General features: G+C 39.2%; 2 protein-coding genes across 2 annotated transcripts in view; both read right to left on the reverse strand.

Annotated features, from left to right (window-relative positions):
- ccdc88b (coiled-coil domain containing 88B) overlaps window positions 1–5,286 on the reverse strand; it is a 78,871-nt gene extending 73,585 nt beyond the window's left edge. Inside the window, exons 1-2 of the mRNA XM_014003133.1 lie at window positions 4,972–5,286; window positions 1,352–1,500 (exon numbers count right to left, since the gene is read on the reverse strand). Coding sequence (XP_013858587.1) covers window positions 1,352–1,500; window positions 4,972–5,031 — 209 coding nt within the window. The 5' untranslated portion in view covers window positions 5,032–5,286. The remainder of the gene's footprint in view (window positions 1–1,351; window positions 1,501–4,971) is intronic.
- A 2,988-nt stretch (window positions 5,287–8,274) lies between these two features.
- Window positions 8,275–16,569, reverse strand: rom1b (retinal outer segment membrane protein 1b). The gene is made up of 6 exons (XM_014006086.1): window positions 16,110–16,569; window positions 15,853–16,008; window positions 13,774–14,016; window positions 11,885–12,072; window positions 11,089–11,335; window positions 8,275–9,011 (listed from the first exon to the last, which is right to left on the reverse strand). The coding sequence occupies exons 2-6, from the start codon at window positions 16,000–16,002 to the stop codon at window positions 8,748–8,750; spliced, it is 1,092 nt and encodes a 363-aa protein (XP_013861540.1). The 5' UTR covers window positions 16,003–16,008; window positions 16,110–16,569; the 3' UTR covers window positions 8,275–8,747.
- Between the last annotated feature and the right edge of the window lie 1,851 nt (window positions 16,570–18,420).

Raw genomic sequence — 18,420 nt, forward strand, 5'->3', positions numbered from 1 at the left:
AAAAAAAAAAAAAAAAAAAAAAAGCTGAAGCTAATAATAACTGATAACAACTCAATCCATAGAAACATCAGAATCTTGGCTAAAATAAAGCAGAACTAAATGTAGTATAAGCTAATTGTTTTGCTAACTGTTACCTTTGCTGTTAGCTGTTAGCAGATTAGCAGAACTGTGCCCACCACTCCACTGGTCCGAGTGGAGCCCAAACCAAAGTGGATTTCTGCCTCTCAAGAACTGCAGCCTCAAACATTTCACAGCAGGTCAAGTTAATGTTGTTTTATTAACCTTTACACCTCCCTCACTTTTACATTACATGGTTATTCCAGCAGAAATGTTATTAAACTCCTGCCAGAAAAGCTTCAGGCTACACAACAAGCTGCTGCTTTCATTTGCAAATAAGCAAAGAATACTGAATAATCTTGTAATACAAAACACAGAGAGGTAAAAGAGATAAATAGATTTTTTGAAAATAAATTGATTTTAAAAAAAGAAATAATCCACTGAGGACCTCACTCAGTGGTGCTTTTTGCTGGTTAATCTATCAGCCTGTAATACTGTGTCTAATAATGAGGCAATAAGTATCTTACCTGTTACAGATAACCCTCAGTTTGTAATAAAAGAATTTAATTCAGGCCAGACGAGCTAGAAGCTAGTCCTAAAAATGCTCCAATATTTTTTTATTTAATTTAACCATCCACTGTTCTTTATACCATTGTTAATTTTGCATTACATACACAGTATGTTTACATAAATTTATGTGAATATAGTAATGCAAGCAGCAGCAGAAGATAGACGTTGCACTCTAGGGCAGCCTTGGAGTGCTTTTAACAGAAATATAATCACATTTCTGATAGAATAACTGGTGTAAAGATTATTTAACTAACATTAGCTTGACCTGTTATGAAATGTTTGACATTGTTCTTTTAGGATGGCAGCAAACGACTTTGTTAGTCCTGTAGGACTAGTTGTTAGTCCCATCTACAACAGGCAAGATATCAGCTGTTTGTAACCTTTCCACAGGACCCCACTTCTGAGCTATTACCTTCATATGAGTTTAAATATTAGGAGCATAGGTTAGGATAAAGATCTTTATAGTTTTCTAATTAAATTATTGTTTCAAATAAACAAAACATGACTTGTGTTTCATTTGCATCATAATTTAGATCCAAAAAATAGGGTTGGGTAACCTTATGCTTTTGTGCTTTGTAACTTATTAATGACTTTATGTGCCATGTTTGCCCTTTTTTGCATTGCTTTATAAAATAAATTAATCACTTTTTATCTTTCTGGTTACTTTTACCGCAGCGCTTGATTGTGCAGCTCAACGAGGAAACAAATTCTTCGTTAATCTTACATGATCCTCATGACCTCGTTGAGGAAAACCCCGTCGGTCAGCCTCGCGTATCGCTCTCGAGCGCTCTTGAAAACCGAGTTCACCTCCATGTACTGGCTGTAGAGCTGGACGCTGCTCTCCGTCTCCACCGTGTTCTCGAACAGCACAACCTGCAAGACACCAGGGAGGAAGCGGGAGATTGTTTTGTGTTTGAACTTAGAGGTGGATAAAGACCAGAAGAGTGGAAACGGGAGCAGAAAATAGGCAACGGAGGGAAGGAGATGCTAGGGTCCAAGTATTTTTACACAGGAAGCCACTCGAGTAGGCGCACCTGTCTGAACAGGTGGGATCTGTGCTTTCACGCTGGGAAGCACTTCACAGTGACAGGCAGCCAACCAGGGCCGGAGCCAAGGTCCCTCTCTTTCTGCTAAGACACGTGGAGCCAAGGCAAACTGGAATATACTGAGGGTTTTCTGCCATCTGCACTTGCTAAAAACTGCACAAACCTAACCTGAGTCAGCTGATGAGGTGAGGAAGAGACACTTCCTGTGACTGAGAGGTTACAGCAGATATCCAAAAACAGAGAAACAGAAACTCAATGAATACATGACCTGATAAAGGCCATTTAGCTACAAATAAACCTCAGAGGCTAAACTAACAGGTTGATGTAAATCAAGAGAAAACAGAGTTCTTCTTGATTGATGCCTGTCACCAAAGGCAAACCAGTGATAATGTTTTTGTCTGTATGTATGCAATGAATCACTAGATGTTCATGATGGCCATCACAAACCTCTGCTAACAAAAACATGGTGAGGTAGTAGCTTAGAGTGATCCACAACACCTCAGAAAAACACAAAAAAAGGACTACTTTACAGTTGTTGAGCTGAATTAAGCTGTAGCTGAGAGCCATCATATGAACTGATTGTACAGTTTGAACTCTTAGCCCTTAGCTATTGGCAGTGGTGGGCACAGTTGCTAATAGCGGCACTAGCTTTTCATTTAATAATAATAGTAATAATAATAATAATAATCCATTAGTCTTATATAGTGCTTTTCGAGACCCTCAAAGATGCTTTACAATTTTCATGGATCATTCATTCACACACACACACTTATGATAGTAAGCTACATTGTAGCCACAGCTACCCTGGGGCAGGCTGACGGAGGCAGGGCTGCCATACTGCGCCACCAGCCCCTCTGACCACCATAGAAGGTGGGTGAAATGTCTTGCCCAAGTACACAACAACTGAAACTGCTGGACTGGGGATTGAGCCGGCGACCTTCCGGTTCCAAGGAGTCTCCGCTGACCACTCTGTCACGGTTGCCCCGAGGCCGATTTAGCAGTTTAACGTTTTGCTAACTTTGGAAACCTTTAGCGGACCAATTATTTTCCACTAAATTTAGATGTGCTAACTTTAAAGTGCCTGTGACATCAACTTTTTTTGTCATAAATTTGAATTCATTTTTTGGAAAGACAACACTGACAACATAAAGCAAAACAAATGTCACGCCGCTGAGATGAACAGCTGTTGAGACATTTGCATGTAAAGCAACAGGAAGTGATGTCAAAGAGGAATGTCTGCATGTAAGAGCACTGATAAAATGTCTGACAACACCAAGATGTTTCTTTAGATCATTTTGAGTCACTATCAGAGAGATGAAGAAGAGTCGAAGTTCAAACAATGTTTCAATAAACAAAGTTCAGAGTGAGAGGGTTTTCTTTCTTAAAGATTTTCCCTTAGATGTCACTTCCTGTTTCATTTTGGCTGATCTAAATCCAAAAGAAAATATGCTGTTTATGTGACAAAATGGGTAAATCATGTGTATTGTGCAAAGTTTCTTAAATATAATGATTTCTTCGACTTTTTGTATTTGAAGGATTTGCACGTCACAGGCTCTTTAAGTCCACTAACAAAAACAACTATCTCCTCACACATGCAGCACTACACGTGAGTGTAGCATCTTTAGCATTTTCCGTTTGGTGGACATTGAAATGTTTTTAAACGAGCTTTTAGCTAATATTCTGACGTTTTTGTTTAATATCTATGTTTAAATGATAGACATTGAGCTAACAGTTATTTTTAAGCATTTGCCAAGCTAATTGTTTTAAATAACGGGTTGCTAATGGTTGGTTAGCTGTGCCCACCACTGGGTACATGATTACCAGTTCAAGATGGCCGCCACAGCCAACTGATCTCAAGCAAACATTGAGGTCAAGACTTTATCAACCCTTGTAGGTTTATTCAGACCCGTCATAGTCACCTTTCTTTACCTTTCAGGGTCTGTTAGCAAAATATCTCATGAACCACTGGATGGATTTTAATGAAACTTTTGTTACACAATTTCATGCATGTCTACAACTGATTAACTTAAACGGTTGACCTGAATCAAGATGGCCACTACAGCTGATCGCCTCAACAAACACAAAAAAGGCTATAAATCTGTCAGTTTTACAGATATTAGGCTTAAATTAAGTGTGGTAACTAAGAATCAGTCACTACCAGTGGTGGGCAGCACTAATCTAAAAATTAGTTCCACTTGCCCTAAAACACTAACTCAAATATTTAGGTCCCCTAATTCTAAAGCACTAAAGCACTGAAAGTTTTAGTGAAAGCTAATTCTAAAGCACTAAAATAAGCCAGTCAACCCATGAACATTCTTCAACAGACAAGTTGCTCTCTTCAGACTTATCGTTGACATACAGCTGTATTTGGGTTCATATATTATCAATATATCGACACCTGGTGGATCAGTGACACACATCTGAACAAAATGTGCGACAGCTTTCAGCCTCAGCTGTTAACGTTAATGTTTATCAATAACGTTCATAGACCTCAGTTAGTGCTTCTAAATTTAGCAAGTGCTAATCCACTAATAAATTTTAAAAACAGCAAAAGCTCTAAAGCACTAATCAGGAAATTAGTTCCCCTATTAGTGCTTTAGGGGAACTGTGCCCACCAGTGGTCACTACACACTCTGAACTACAACAGGTAGACAGAACAAAACAGCTGTAATTCTCATTAAAAGAGGATCTCAGACTAGAACTCTGGTATAAAAAGGCAGTGGGTGACATTCTGTCCTTTAACCCTCAAAGATGTTCAGCTTTCAATCCGACATTTAAAAAAAGAAGGATGCTGAAGGATCCAGATGTTCTGGATGACTGAGGATCAACCCCAAGAGCCCATCCCCATAAAAAGGCTTCACATGTGGAACAAATCCTCCAGAGACCCCATAAAGACAACACTCTCTTAAAACCACTGGAGATAAGTTTGCTTTATTTTAATTTAAATAAAAAGCAGCTCAAGGACACGGAAGTGTCGACAGAATAATAATAAAAAAAAGCCTGGCCATTAAGAGTCAAAGGAAGCTGACAAAAGGAGAAGTATAGTGTTGGGTGTTTTTAATGCACAAAAACAAGAAGCTTTTACTAGAATGTCGTCTAACTTTTCTGTTTAATTAGGAAGCAAACAGCTTTTTTGTTCATTAGAGCTATTTCTGAAATGAAATGTTAACCACTGTGGTGACACAAACACAAACCAAGGGTGGTATTTACAGTTTGTCATGTTTTCCGTTCAGCTCTGCTTCCGACAAGAATAAAAGCTTTCCTCTAATCTCAAGGTGACAAATAATAAACGACATACCCATTGAGCCAGCGCACTCCCCATGAACTCCTCTATCATCTCCTCAGTGTCAGAGGCCATGGCTGGGCTGCGAGGAGGCCGTGGATCACTGGTGAGGGGAGAGGTGGGGGGAAAGGACAACTAATTACAAAATCATCAGCAGTTCTTTGTTTTGTTATGAGTCCAGAGGGCTGCTGGGATCCATCTCGACTGAACTGAAGCAGACTTTTTTTTTTTTTGACAGATCTGCGGCCCTCCTCCCCTCCTTCCTCCACCTCTCTGCCTCTTCCTCTATGACTGGGTGTCAGTTGGTTTCATTGCAAAACCACACCGGAATTTCTCAGAAAAAAACCGTCTCTTTAAAGCACACACATCCCACACCCACATATACGTCGTCTCACAAGCTGTGAGGTTTCTAAACCAAAACATTCAGGAGAAAAGGCGGGTTTTGTTGTGATAATTTTTAATTTTGGATGCTGGTAATCATCACCTGCGCATAAAATAAACTTGCGGTGTTGAAATCTCGCATTGATATGTTTATTTTTCATTGTTTGTTGTTACACGTTGAGCTGGTAACTCTGAAAACGTTGTCACAATGCTTTATTTATCGCAACAAAAGTTCAAATGAGGTACTTTCTGTGAATATATATATATATATATATATATATATATATATATATAAGCTTTACAACAGCACCCTCTGGTGGTCGGAGGGAGAATTGCGTGTTTATGTCATGGTGAGCAAATTCAAATTGAGAAAATACATCATTGTTTCCGTGATTGAATCACTTGATCCACTGAGTTAGTGTTAACCCCCCTCAGCTAATAAACACTGTTATTTTAAGCACAATATACACCCTGACCTAATCGACTTTGTTTAACTATTCCTAGTTTTGAGGCTGACTTTTATTTAACGCCTCACTCCTATAACCATCAAAAGTATAACTTTTGATATGATTACAAAAAAATGTTAGTTTTATAACTTGTTGCCTCTGCGACCCGAATACAGATGAGCATTTGAGGACAGAGATAATTTTTTTCACAAGGTTTGTGTAAGGCCAACAAGAGGCTTTTCATTTACAACTTGCAGTAAGTTTGATTTCAGAGACAAATGAAAAGCTGTAAATAAAGTAAAGACTGATTATGACCTGTAGACTCCACACTGAAACCATTACCTGAAAAACAAAACAAAGATGGCTAGTGAAGCAGAAAAAGGTGTGGTGATAGAAGAGTTGTTGCTGTTGCACACTTGTCTAAAAATTTGTCATGAAAAGCAGCAACAATCCTGGTTTTGTCATCATTGGTTTGTGTTTTCCACTGGTTCTGCTAATCAGCTAATAGCGGAACTAATTTTTCGTTTAGAGATTAGAGTTATACTAACTTTGAAAACCGTTAGTGGACGATTAGCTAAATTAACAACTTTTAAGTCCACTAACAGTTAACAAACTATCATCAAATGTCAGTCCCACCAGCTGGAAGGAGGCAAACGCAGAGTGAGTTGTTTTAGCATTTAGCATTTGGCTTCTGGTAATTTTTACTCGTTTAGCATTAGCTCTCACTATTTACAATACATGTTTAGCAGTTTATCGTTAACAAAGTTGTATTTTTGATAGTGGATTATGAGTTAACATTTTTGTTAGCTGTGCCCACACCATTAGTGTTTTTGTTTCATCTTAGCTAACAGCTAACATCAACAGGTTTGTGTTTTAGTTCCAGTAGTGTCCTGATGCATCTCAGTAATCCAGGTAAAAAATCAAAAAGAAATAAAGTGTATAGGTCTTCTGGACGGGTTCTTCTCTAATGAAACGTTTCGTCTCTCCTCCAAGAGACTTCTTCAGTCTGAGAGTTTCAGGCAAAATTCAGGCTTTTAAGCCCTGCCTCCATGTGACTGATACTCACATCACATGGCTATCGTTGACACCTAATTAACACTTATTGTTAACAGGGGGTGGAGTGATACTGGCAATAGCAGCGCTGTAGGAGGGGGACAACTGAAAACGGAGGCCTCCACCTCTGTTTAATGATGGACGGTCTTTCTTCACAAAAATGGCTTCTTTTACTCCTCTCTCAAACCAACGTTCATCTCTATCAAGAATGAGAACATCCTCATCTCTGAAAGAGTGACCGCTGGCCTGTAAATGAGTGAAAACTGCAGAGTTCTGGCCATTAGATGTAGCTCGTCTGTGYTGGGACATTCTTTTGAACAGTGGCTGCTTTGTTTCCCCGATGTATAACTGGTCGCAGTCCTCCTGGCACTTAACAGCATATACAACATTGCTCTGTTTGTGCCGGGGCACCGGATCTTTGGGGTGAACCAGCCTTTGCCGTAATGTGTTTTGGGGTTTGAAAGCCACTGGGACATCATGTTTAGAAAATAAACGTCTCAGTTTCTCTGAAACACCCGCAACATACGGAATAACCACTGGTTTGGGTCTGGGTTTGGGGTCTTCATTTTCACCTGAAGGTTGCATGGAGTCCTGTCTGTCTGTCTTTTTTTTTTTTTTTGTTCCACTAGTCTTTTAGCTCGAAGGTGACACAGACTGACATCTTTTAGCAGTTAGCGTTTATTTGTTAGTGTTAGCTCCCACATTTTTTTACATGTTTAGTAGTTTAGCATTAGTGAAGCTATATTGTTAGCAGATTATGAGTTAGCAAAGCTAACTTTTTGTTAGCTGTGCCCTCCACTGATTCTTTGTTTGTTTCATCGGCTTCTCCTGCACACCTGATCCTTTGTTTGGTAATCACACCACATCTTGTCAAGTTAGATTTATATTCATGATTTAAAATGTTTATTTTGTAGTATTTAAGTATCTGAACTGGCTTTATGCTATATTTGTGTCCACTTCTCTGCTTTAAAGGGATATTTTATCAGCCCTTTCTTCCATTTGTGTTTCACTTTTTTTTTTTTTTGGTCAGGAATCAAACAAGTCATTCACTGAAATAATTGTGTGATAGAAATTTTATTTCAGAACAACGTGCACACATTGGATAAACTAGGAAAAATCCCTGTGATGTCTATTTTTTTTCCAAATAAAAAGCATTTTTAAATTAAAAAAAGAGATTCTCCTTCTATTAAACAATTGCTAAACGCTGCGGTGTGAACGGAATGTGTCTGCGTGCCAGTATCGCTTGTGCAGCAGTTCTGGGATTAACGACTGGATTATCAGATTGTTTCTGAGCTGCCAGAATAAATGCGATGACGGCTTCATATAGGGCATAACACACACACACACACACACACACACGTTTAATCCAACCCTCCCCAGATAACCCACTGTCACTTTACCTCACGTTATAATTACAAAAAGAAGCCGACACTACAAAGCAGTTAAAAACTTCTACCTTTAATAAAATAATTCACATACCATTTAAATCAGGTTCCTAAGCATTTCATAGCAGTTTAGCAGAAACTCTACAGCTGACAGGTGAATAACTCGGTGCTCATGGGATCAACATTAGAATCACGTTGAATATAACTGGAGCCAGAACTTGTTTTTGTGTGTTTAAACTGGATGTGCTCTTCTAGACAAACAGGAAACTACACACCTCCTAAGCAGATTCAGATGGAGTCCTGCGCAGAGGAGATGTTCAAATATTTTTATTTTTCACGTTGCTCTGTTTGTGGTCATGTTCAGAGGTGGGGGGACAGCAGCTGCTTCATCGTGAATAAAGCCTACTGTGTACCTGCGACCGCCCCGAGTCACACAACCAAAAATAAACAGAAGTATCAGACACACAGAACCCCCTGCATCCTTTCCTCCTCATCACATTTTGTATTTTTTTTCCTCTCTTCTCTTCTAGCTGGCTGGAGGCGAGGTGGCGGCCTTCTCCGTGTTGGCGTCAGCGGTTTTCTCCCCCTCTGCGGCCCCCGAGGCCCCTTCGTCGGCGGGATCAACCTGCACGAACTTGACCAAGTTGAGAACCTTGGCTCGGACATCCTGGTAGGTTTCCTTCACTCCCTTCTCCAGCAGGTAGCCCTCGCTTTCCTCCTCTGGGTTCTCCAGAGCCATGGCTCCCTCCACAGCCGTCTGCAGGTACCGCATGCTCAGCAGCACCGACATCTGGGAACCCCAAAAAAAGGGAAAACAACAATAAAAAAACAGAGTTGGCAGAAAGTATTTACCTCTAAATTATTCATCAAATGTCTGTTTATATACAGTAAAAAGCAAGAGGGTCTCCAACTCAAACAGTCAATCTTAAAAAGCAGATAAATGTTTATAACTCAGCCAACTTTACGAGTTTTGACCTAAAAACTGGTCTGGTGGTAGCTGAGAGTAATCCTCAACACATATTTGGAGCTCCAACAGATTGGTACAATACCTTTGTTTAAAATTAAGCCAATACCTATCAGGAGTAAACTCTGTCTGTTAACAAAATTTGTCATGAACCACTAGAGGAATATTAATAAAACTTACAGGAAATAATCACTGGATGCACTTTTAGAACTGATTAAATTTTGGAGATATGTTGATTTAAGATGGCCGCCACAGCCAGCTCTTTATAAAAAACACAAAATGTGCGCTAATTCAATCAGTTTTACAGAAATTGAGCCTAAATTTGGTGTGAGTATGGCCGAGACTCATTTATAACAAATAATGTAAATGCTAATAACTTCATGAAATCGCTGCTTAAAACTTCAGCGTTCACTGTTGGGGGTCAACCCTGTTTGTCTGTTAGCAAAAAATCTCATACACCACTTGATGGATTTTAATGAAACTTTCAGGAAGTCGTCGTTAGATTTTTGCATACAGGTGATTAAGTTTGGGAGTCAATTTGATTTAAGATGGCCGCCTCAGCTAATTGAGGTTAGGTAAGACAAAAATAGCTATAACTCTGTTGAATTTACAGATATTGTGCTACGTCTTGGCGTGGTAGTAGCTGAGAGTCAACCCCAACATATATTTTGAGAAGAAACAGATCACATGAAGTCTTAGTTTAAAACTTTCAAGAAATACTACTTTTATTATTGTTTAAAATGGAGTTTGGGTATCTTAAAGTGCCTGTGACATTAATTTTTTGTAATAAACATGAATGCGTTTTTGAAAAGATAACATTGATAACATATTGCAAAACAAATTTCACGCCCTTGAGATGAACAGTTAATGAGATATTTGCACATGAAGAAACAGGAAGTGATGTCAAAGGGGTGAACAGAGCGTTGTTAAAACAGCTGATAACAGACTGTAGAGAAGAATCTGATGCTTCTTTAGATTATTTTTGAGTTACTATCAAACACAAATGATGAAGAGTTAAAGTTTATATGATACTGTTTTAATAAGCAAAAACCAGAGAGTTTATTTTATTAATGAGTTCCCCTTTGATGTCACTTCCTGTTTCACTTTGACTGAGCCAAATCCAAAAGAAAATAGGCCAGGTATGTGACGAAATGGGTAAAATCATGTGTATAATGTCAAATTTCTTAAGTATAAAGATGTTTTCTATGAGTTTTTTTGCATTTGAAGGATATGCATGTCACAGGTACTTTAAAGTCATTGTCCAGAGTTATCTACAACAGGTAAGATATGAATTGTTCATAACTTTTCCCTGAACCCCAATTCAAAAAGAAACAGACTATTGCTTTCATTGAAATACTTCTGGATTTTTTTCACACAGCTCTTTACACAAAACAAGCCTCTTTAAATCTTCAAATCTAGACATCTGTTCGGTTTATTATCAAAGCAACACCTGCAGGGGGAAAAAAAAGGTCGTGACGTGATTATTTCATTCTTCCTGTCAAATATGTGTTAATACCAGTTCAAAACCAGTTTGGGTGATGTGAAAGGGATTGTAAACAGAAAAGGAGAGCTGTTTCTGTCCCAGTCAGGAGTATTGATTGTGTGTGATCAGCTGTGGATGATGCAGATGTGTGGTTTCCTGGGATTTCTCACAAAGATGACAAAGTGCGTTTGATTAAAAGGGAGCAATCGATGTGTCTGCGACGTTGTCTTTGTTGTCAGTCGTCATGGAAAAGTGGGTGTCAAGAAGACAACCGGCATTTTCTGTTTTGTTTGTGTTTTTGTTGCTAAGCGCTGCGTGTACCAGTCTTTATTTCTAGGTTTAACAGGAAGCCAGAACGGTTCTGCCCAAATTTCAGACAGATTAGATGAGTCATGGTTGGTACAGTCTGAGTCGCCCCACCTGAATCAAGATGACCGACAGCACGCCGGGCCCGGTTGAGTTCATCAGGCCCATGTAGTAGTCAGTCAACGCCTGCCTGCAGCCGCGGCCGTACAGGTTCAGCTCCTCAGACTGGTACTCGTAGTTGTAGTGGGCTCGGCTGTCCGTCAGGTGGTACTGCAGGCAGGGGCGGGGGGAGGCGGGGTTACAGCAGCTGAATGGGACGCCGTCCAGCAGGTAGCGGTTGTCCACGTTGCTCCGGACACGACTGAGAACGAGAGAAGTTTGAAAAACAGGTCGATAAAGTGTTTGGCTGTTTGTTTACGTTGAGTGCGTACCTGCATTTGTGGTCATCTGTAAAACTGCTGGAGTAAGGGACGACCTTTTTGTTGGTGTTTGTTTTCATACTTTTTGCGACGAGTTGCTTTAAAAGCTTCAGGTTCGTCTCAATCCAGTCTTAGTGAAAAGTGAGCTTTGGGTCAACACGACTGTAAACGTGCCACGACCTTTTCGTTTACTCATTGCTTTTTTTTTCTCCATCTTTGACCAACCCTTCTCTTCAGGCTTTGACCTTTCTATCCGTTGGTTTGAAAAAGTAAAAGGCCAGATCTATTTTTAATGCACTTCCTCCTCCACTCCTCACATCACACTGCCTCCGTCTCTCTAACATGTTGTTTGACTTTTTAGGAGCTGAAATCTGCTCAAACACACTTCAGCTGCTTCCTCCCCTCAAACAGCCCTCATCACTTTCCTCTCTTCCTGAATCACCTCTTTTCTCTCTCTTATTTATTTATTTTTTTAACTCTTATTCACTCACTCTTTGACTTCCTGAGAGGTGAAATCCAGATATCTGTTGCTGACCCACTGGACCTCAAACCAGTCCTTGAAGTTGTTGTTTCCACAGCAGCGAAACTCCATCTGCAGGCGATCGATGGTTTCTTTTTGAAAACAGCGGCCCGGGACGTCTGTGTCCTTGTAGAACCGGATCCCGTTTCTGAGACCCACCTAGCAGGATAAATGAAAAGCAATATAATTATTTGATTTTTTGTAAAAACGCTGAGTTTGGTCAAATTTCAATACGATCACCTTATAAAAGGCAGTTTACACGAGTGTCTTTTACAAATTTTACTCTGTCAGTGTTGTATAAAGTGTGAAGTGAAGTGATACTTGAGTAAAAGTGCATCTTATCATAAAAATATTTTGGTAAAAGTTTAAGTCCTCTCTAAGAATATTACTTGAGCAAAAGTCTTAAAGTATCTGATATTGTTTGTACTTAAGCATCAAAAGTAAATTTCTGACACAAAATCTACTTAAGTATTAAAAGTAAAAGTACTGAGTAAAAGTGAGTGGTTAGATTTTCCAAAATGACCTTTACTGGGAGCTGACTTCTCCAAATAACATTTTTTCTAACGGCGTGCAGCTGTGATGGCTTAAGCCAATATGGTGTCAGAATGGTTTATATTTATACTTCTCATTCAACCACAAATAAATTCACTCTATCCAGAAGACACAATTTATCAGGATAGTATTTTTTAAAATAACAACTCAGGATAAAATAGGAGTAACGACTTTCTACTTCTTACCTTTTTTAAAAATGTAAGGAGTAGAAAGTACAGATAATTGTGTGAGAATATAATGAGTAAAAGTAGCAGTACGCTGAAAAATAGTTACTCAAGTAAAGTACAGATAATCAAAAATTCTACTTCTGTACAGTAACAAAGTATTTGTACTTAGTTACTTTACAACTCTGCTTTCAGTTTACTTTTTATGTACTTATCAGAGGTAAACTAAAGTTTATGGTGCCTTGTTTAAAAAGAAAAATATACTAAATGTGTACTTGGTAAATAAATGTACACCAGTAGAAACATACTTTACTATAACTAGTGACATGTATTTGAGATATACTTCCTTAGTTGTGCCATTTAAAGGCAGGCAGTCGTGTAATCTCTTTGTCGGTCAGCAAAATAAAATATAATCTCATGGACGGATTGCTGAAACTCTCAGAAAGTCATCACCAATGACATCTACAACTGATTACCTTTAGGAATTAACAGAAATGGCTTTCTCAGTCAGTTTCACAGACGTTGATCTAAAACTTAGTATGATTGTAGCTGAAAGCCCAGCCTTAGATCATACTCTGAGCATCAGCGGTGTTTGCAGCTAACCAGTTAGCTTGGCTAACTCATAATCTGCTATCTAAAAGTATAGCTTCGTTAATGCTACACCACTAAACGTGTAAGAAAAAACATTAGTGGAAGCTAACTCTAAACAGGTAAACAACAAAAATTAACAGAAGCTAATCGCTAACAGCTAATCGCTAACGGCTAAGACGTCTGTCACTCAGACTGCGTCACGTCTTTGTTAGCTTGTCAGTTAGCTGTTAGCGGAGTTAAAGTTGGCAAAACCTAATTTAGCAGAAGTAAATTGGTCCACTAATCATTTTTAAAGTTAGTGATAAAGCTAATAAGCTAAAAAAAATGTTCCGCTGTTGGCTGATTAGCAGGAATAATTTTTTTACAAATTATGAATTAGGAATCTGTTGAGATACAATTCCAAATATAATTATTTTTTTGTTTTGTTCTGTATGTACGGTATAATAGTCTGTTTCTCTGATAAATTAACCCTTAGAAAGTTTTTAGTGTTCTGATGGTTCTAACAAACACTTTGGACCGTTGGGACACCGTCTGTTGAGTTCAGCGCCCTGACCTTCAGGGACTCCTCCAGGCGTCCCTGCAGGGCGTAGCTGAGCACCACCACCGCGAGGAGCAGGCAGCACAGCAAGGCCGCCACGACGAACCAGGCCAGCAAGAGAACCTTCCAGCGGGGGAAGCGGCTGGCGTCCATGGAGTCCTGACACACCCGGCTGGCGATCCAGTTGGTGCCGATGGAGGCCAGGCCCACCATGATCAGGATGTTGGGCACCACGTGGATCTCTGTGTTCTCCATCACCTCGACAAAAACAAAGAGCAACGTCAGAGATTATCTGGGCCACTTTAACAGCATTCACTTAATCTAATCTGTTCTGATAAACATCCCGGTGGCCAAAAGATCCAATTAGCCGCTGATATGCTGTCTGCTGCCTCCATGAAGCCTTCTGATTAATAACTCATCACCTCTGCTGCAGTAAAAGTCAATCATCCAGTTTATCTTGGGGTGATTCTTCACCTCTGGACGATTGTTGGGGCATAAACTGTTGCCAATTTGTTTAGAATAATCAGTTTTATTGATTAGCGAGTGAAACAAAAAGCAAACCAGCTACAAGCGGCGTGTTCGTCCACCTACTCAGGACGTTTTTCTAAACCCTTCAGCAAAATGTTTCTTTGAATCGACCGACTGAAGGTGAGTGTTCAGGGCCTGCAGACGGGTTTCAACCTATACTTGCCTAAATCCAACAAGGACCAGTTGAGCGCAGTGATTGGTTCGATCGAGCTAATACTATAAGCTACAACCTTCGCCTGCCGCTAACGTCATAGATCCATACAGTCTGATCAGGAATTTAAAAATAGTTTTAAACAAAGACTGGAGAAACAGCTGTGAGCCTAAAGACTGCTGAAAAAGCTAAAACAGCATCCATGTAGTTAAACATGTACAACACTGGCTAAAAGCTAAAGTGACACCAAGTAAAAGCTAAAAGCAGCTAAAGTGTAGATAGATAATAAAAGTAGCAAAATCCTTCCTAAAAGCAGCCAAAGGGTGGTTAAAAGCTAGAAGTAGCATACCTAGCTAAACGGTAGAAGTAATAATAGCAGATTAGGAGATGGATAATGGAGCAAAATGCTACATAAAAGTAGCTGAAGGGTAGTTGAAAGCTAAAAAATAGAATGATTCCAACTAAAATGCAAAAGTAGCAAAAAGCTAGCTAAATCAACACAATAGGAGCTAAATAATAAAAGTACCAAATGCTATCTAAAAGTAGCTAAAGGTTAGTTAAAAGCTAAATGTAGCAAAAACCCAGCTAAAGATGAAAGTAGCAAATGATCAACTAAAGTAGAAATTGTATAGATAGAAGGTTAAAGTGTCAAATGACTGGCTATAAAAGAAGCAAAAGGTTATCTAAAAGCTAACGAAGCAAAATAGGAGCTAGATAATAGACTTAGCAAAACGCTAAAGTGTAGCTAAAAGTAGCAAAAAGCCAGCTAAAAAGTAAAAGTAGCAGAAGGTCAGCTAAAGGTAGATAAAGAGTAAAAGTGTCAAAAGACTGACTAATATCTAAAAGAAGCAAAAGGCTAACAGCTGCAAGTAGCCAAACATTAGCTAAAAGCTAAAAGCGGCAAAAGAAGAAATTACTGTCAGCAAAATAATAATTTGAAGCAGATTTAGAAAGGAATAATATTTTTGATTAAATTTTGACGACTTATATGGTTAAAAGTTTGTGAATAAATTAAAATATTTTGAAAAACATAAAAGTTAAAACGTCCGTTAGTCCTGGCCTCCCACCTCCTGAATGAGCTGAGCGTTTTAATAATTGAATGCTTAAAATAACACAAATTTAGCAAAAGTAGTTAGATRTAAATAAATAAATAAATAAATAAATAAATAAATAAATAAATAAATAAATAAATAAAAATCAGGAAAATATTATGAATTGTGAATCAGCACAGTTAATATAAGAGTGAGATTGTTGATGTCCTGATGCATCTCAGTAATCCAGGTAGAAAAAAAATCAAAAAGAAAAAATAAGTAGGTCCTCTGGATGGACCATGGATGGACCGTTATTTTTCCTTTTTGAGATTGTTGATGTTTGTATTTCCTGGATTGATGGACTGGTTGACGTTGCGGCTCTACCTCGTCCCTACGGAGCAGCTCGGTCTTGAGGTAGACCCCCAGACAGAAGATGAAGGCCCCGCACGTCACTGCCAGCCAGGACAGCAGCCAAAGGCCCTGGGCCAGACGCACCCGCCTCTGCTGGTTGAACTTCATCTTCAGCAGCGCCATGCCCCACTAAGTGTAAAGACCAGGGAAAGAGTGAGAATGGACGAGCTCGGCTCAAGTTAATTATTGTAAAAAATAGAATAAAAAAAATCCAGATGTGGCGAGCTCACAGAAGCAGGTGACGTCAGTGTCGTGTGAACTGCGCAGCTGGAACGGTGCAGGCCTCGTTGTTCAGGGAGTTATAAGCTCATCTAAGTTGTCCCAGGAGGAGAGGATAAGCAGGTAGAACCTTGAGTTGACTTCAGAGGATAATCCAAATTCTTCCACTTGGCTTCTGAAATTGTTCCCCAAAAATGATTCTTATTATTCCAGATCAGTGCAGCAGCACCATGGGAAATGTAAAGGAGAGCAAAAATGATGATTAATGAAATATAAAGAAAAAAAAAGATAATCGTTTTCCTAGATTTGACTGGTTATCTCTTTAAAACCAGTCGGTCACACTGATGTTGCTGAAAATGTCTTCCTGTTTGGATGTGGTCTTCTGATGGCACCCCTCTGGGTCTCTTGCGTGCCCGGCGCCCCCCTAAACCGCTGTACCCATGGTTGGAGGACAAAGAGACTGGACAAAGTTGTGAGTTTGGAAGCGTAATCCTCCAACAGAGTCCCTGGGATCCTATTAAAGCTCCGGGGCCAATTGGAAAGCAGGCCACTGTTTGATCAGCAAACTTCTTCTGATGGACAGGTCTTAGAGGCGGGCCTTCGGACCTCACCTGAACACTGTCGGCACTGTTGATTCACTAACAGGCTAATTAGAAGGGAACGTTAAAAACATTTAAAACACTTTTGTTGTTTCTTGTTAAAATGCAAGCAAATGCTACAAATAGGACTTACTAATTTCTCCAGTTTACTTCAAACTTGAACTAATTACTTAATGATTAGACATAAAACTCTCTGTTTTTCTAACTGAAACAAGACATTAACCGCTATTTCTCTGAAAACGTAGCGTGAACAATGAGAGCTGAATGAGTGTTGAAATTAGAGTTCAATTTAAAAAAAATTAAGTAAAGACAAAAGGAGCAAAGCACTAGCTAAAACTGAACAGAAACCTAACTAAAAGGACCAAAAGCTAGAAGGTAAAACTAGGAAAAGTTTAGTTAAAAGTAGAAAACGCTAGCTAGAAAGTAAAAGTAGCAAAAGGTTAGCTAACAAAAAGCAGCAAAATGCTAGCTGGAAGGTAAAACTAATAATAGCTTGGCTGAAAGTAGCAAAAACGTCAAGCTAGCAGGTTGAACTAGCAAAGTTAGCTAAAAGTAGTCTAGCTAAAAGCCAATAACACCAACAGCTTAGTTAAAAGTAGTAAATATTGGTAAAAGGCTAGAAGTAACAAAACTAGTAGGAAAGACAAAAGTAGCAAAAGCTTGGCTAAAAGAAGCAAAAGATTAGCTCAAGGCCAAATGTAACATAAAACCTTAAAGTATCAGAAGAAGACGTATGTTTGCTGAAGCAGAAAGAGAACAGTGCTTTTAAATGAATTAAAGAGATTTTAGTGTGGGTTTTTTGGAAGAACCTGAAGCCACACAATCCATCTCCTCAATATTTTGATACATGAACATTTAAAGCAATGTTTTTCCAACCCTGGACCTCAAGGCAGACTGCCCTGCATGTTTTAGAGGTCTTCCTGTTTTGACACACCTGATTCAGATGATTACAGTTCATGCTAATCAGTTACCAAAGGAAACAACATGCAGGGCAGTGTGCCTTGAGGACCAGTGTTGAAAACCACTGAGTACGCAGAAGTAGTTAGATCATGTAAAGAAAAAATAAAGACGATACTCGAAAAAACCTAATTCTTAAATAAATAATGTTCCTACAAAAACCTGAGGCAGTGTGTTTGTTAGAGAAAGTGACTTCAGGTACAGGGAATTCTGCTTGCAGTGGATTATGAACGGTGCAGAGAGGTTAGCTGGGTTAGACCAAGAGGATTAAACTGTTATTATAATTATTTATGACAGCTTGAATCAGAGCCCTCGTTAGGCTGAAGCTCTGACGATGCAGCTCTGATAAACAGAACGGTTCCACCGTGGAAATCAGACGTGGCTGGTAGATTTACTCATGAAGATGTTTCATGTTGCAGAAAAGTCAAACTTTGAGAAGTGATTCTGAGGCAGAAATCATCCCTGAAAGGGCTCAGAATGATGACAGAGTTCAATAAAACTGTTCAGTTTGGAGATTAAACCTGTCAACAAATTTAATTTACAGGTTAGCATGGAAAGATTAAACATAAACAAGGTCCAACCTGTTCAAATACGTAGGTAGGTAGGTAGGTAGGTAGGTAGGTAGGTAGGTAGGTAGGTAGGTAGGTAGGTAGGTAGGTAGCTAAGTAGGTAGGTAGGTAGCTAAGTAGGTAGGTAGGTAGGTAGGTAGGTAGGTAGGTAGGTAGGTAGGTAGGTAGGTAGGTAGGTAGGTAGGTAGGTAGGTAGG

This window comes from Austrofundulus limnaeus, unplaced genomic scaffold (assembly GCF_001266775.1).
Source record: "Austrofundulus limnaeus strain Quisiro unplaced genomic scaffold, Austrofundulus_limnaeus-1.0 Scaffold1, whole genome shotgun sequence".
Lineage (NCBI taxonomy): Eukaryota > Metazoa > Chordata > Actinopteri > Cyprinodontiformes > Rivulidae > Austrofundulus > Austrofundulus limnaeus.

Coding starts and splice junctions, on each gene's coding strand:
- rom1b (XM_014006086.1), bottom strand. CDS start 16,002: ATGGCGCTGCTGAAGATGAAGTTCAACCAGCAGAGGCGGGTGCGTCTG. Junction 14,017..15,852: donor AGCTGCTCCGTAGGGACGAG/GTAGAGCCGCAA, acceptor GTTTTTGTCGAG/GTGATGGAGAACACAGAGAT. Junction 11,336..11,884: donor ACCTCTCAGGAAGTCAAAGA/GTGAGTGAATAA, acceptor TCTCGTTCTCAG/TCGTGTCCGGAGCAACGTGG.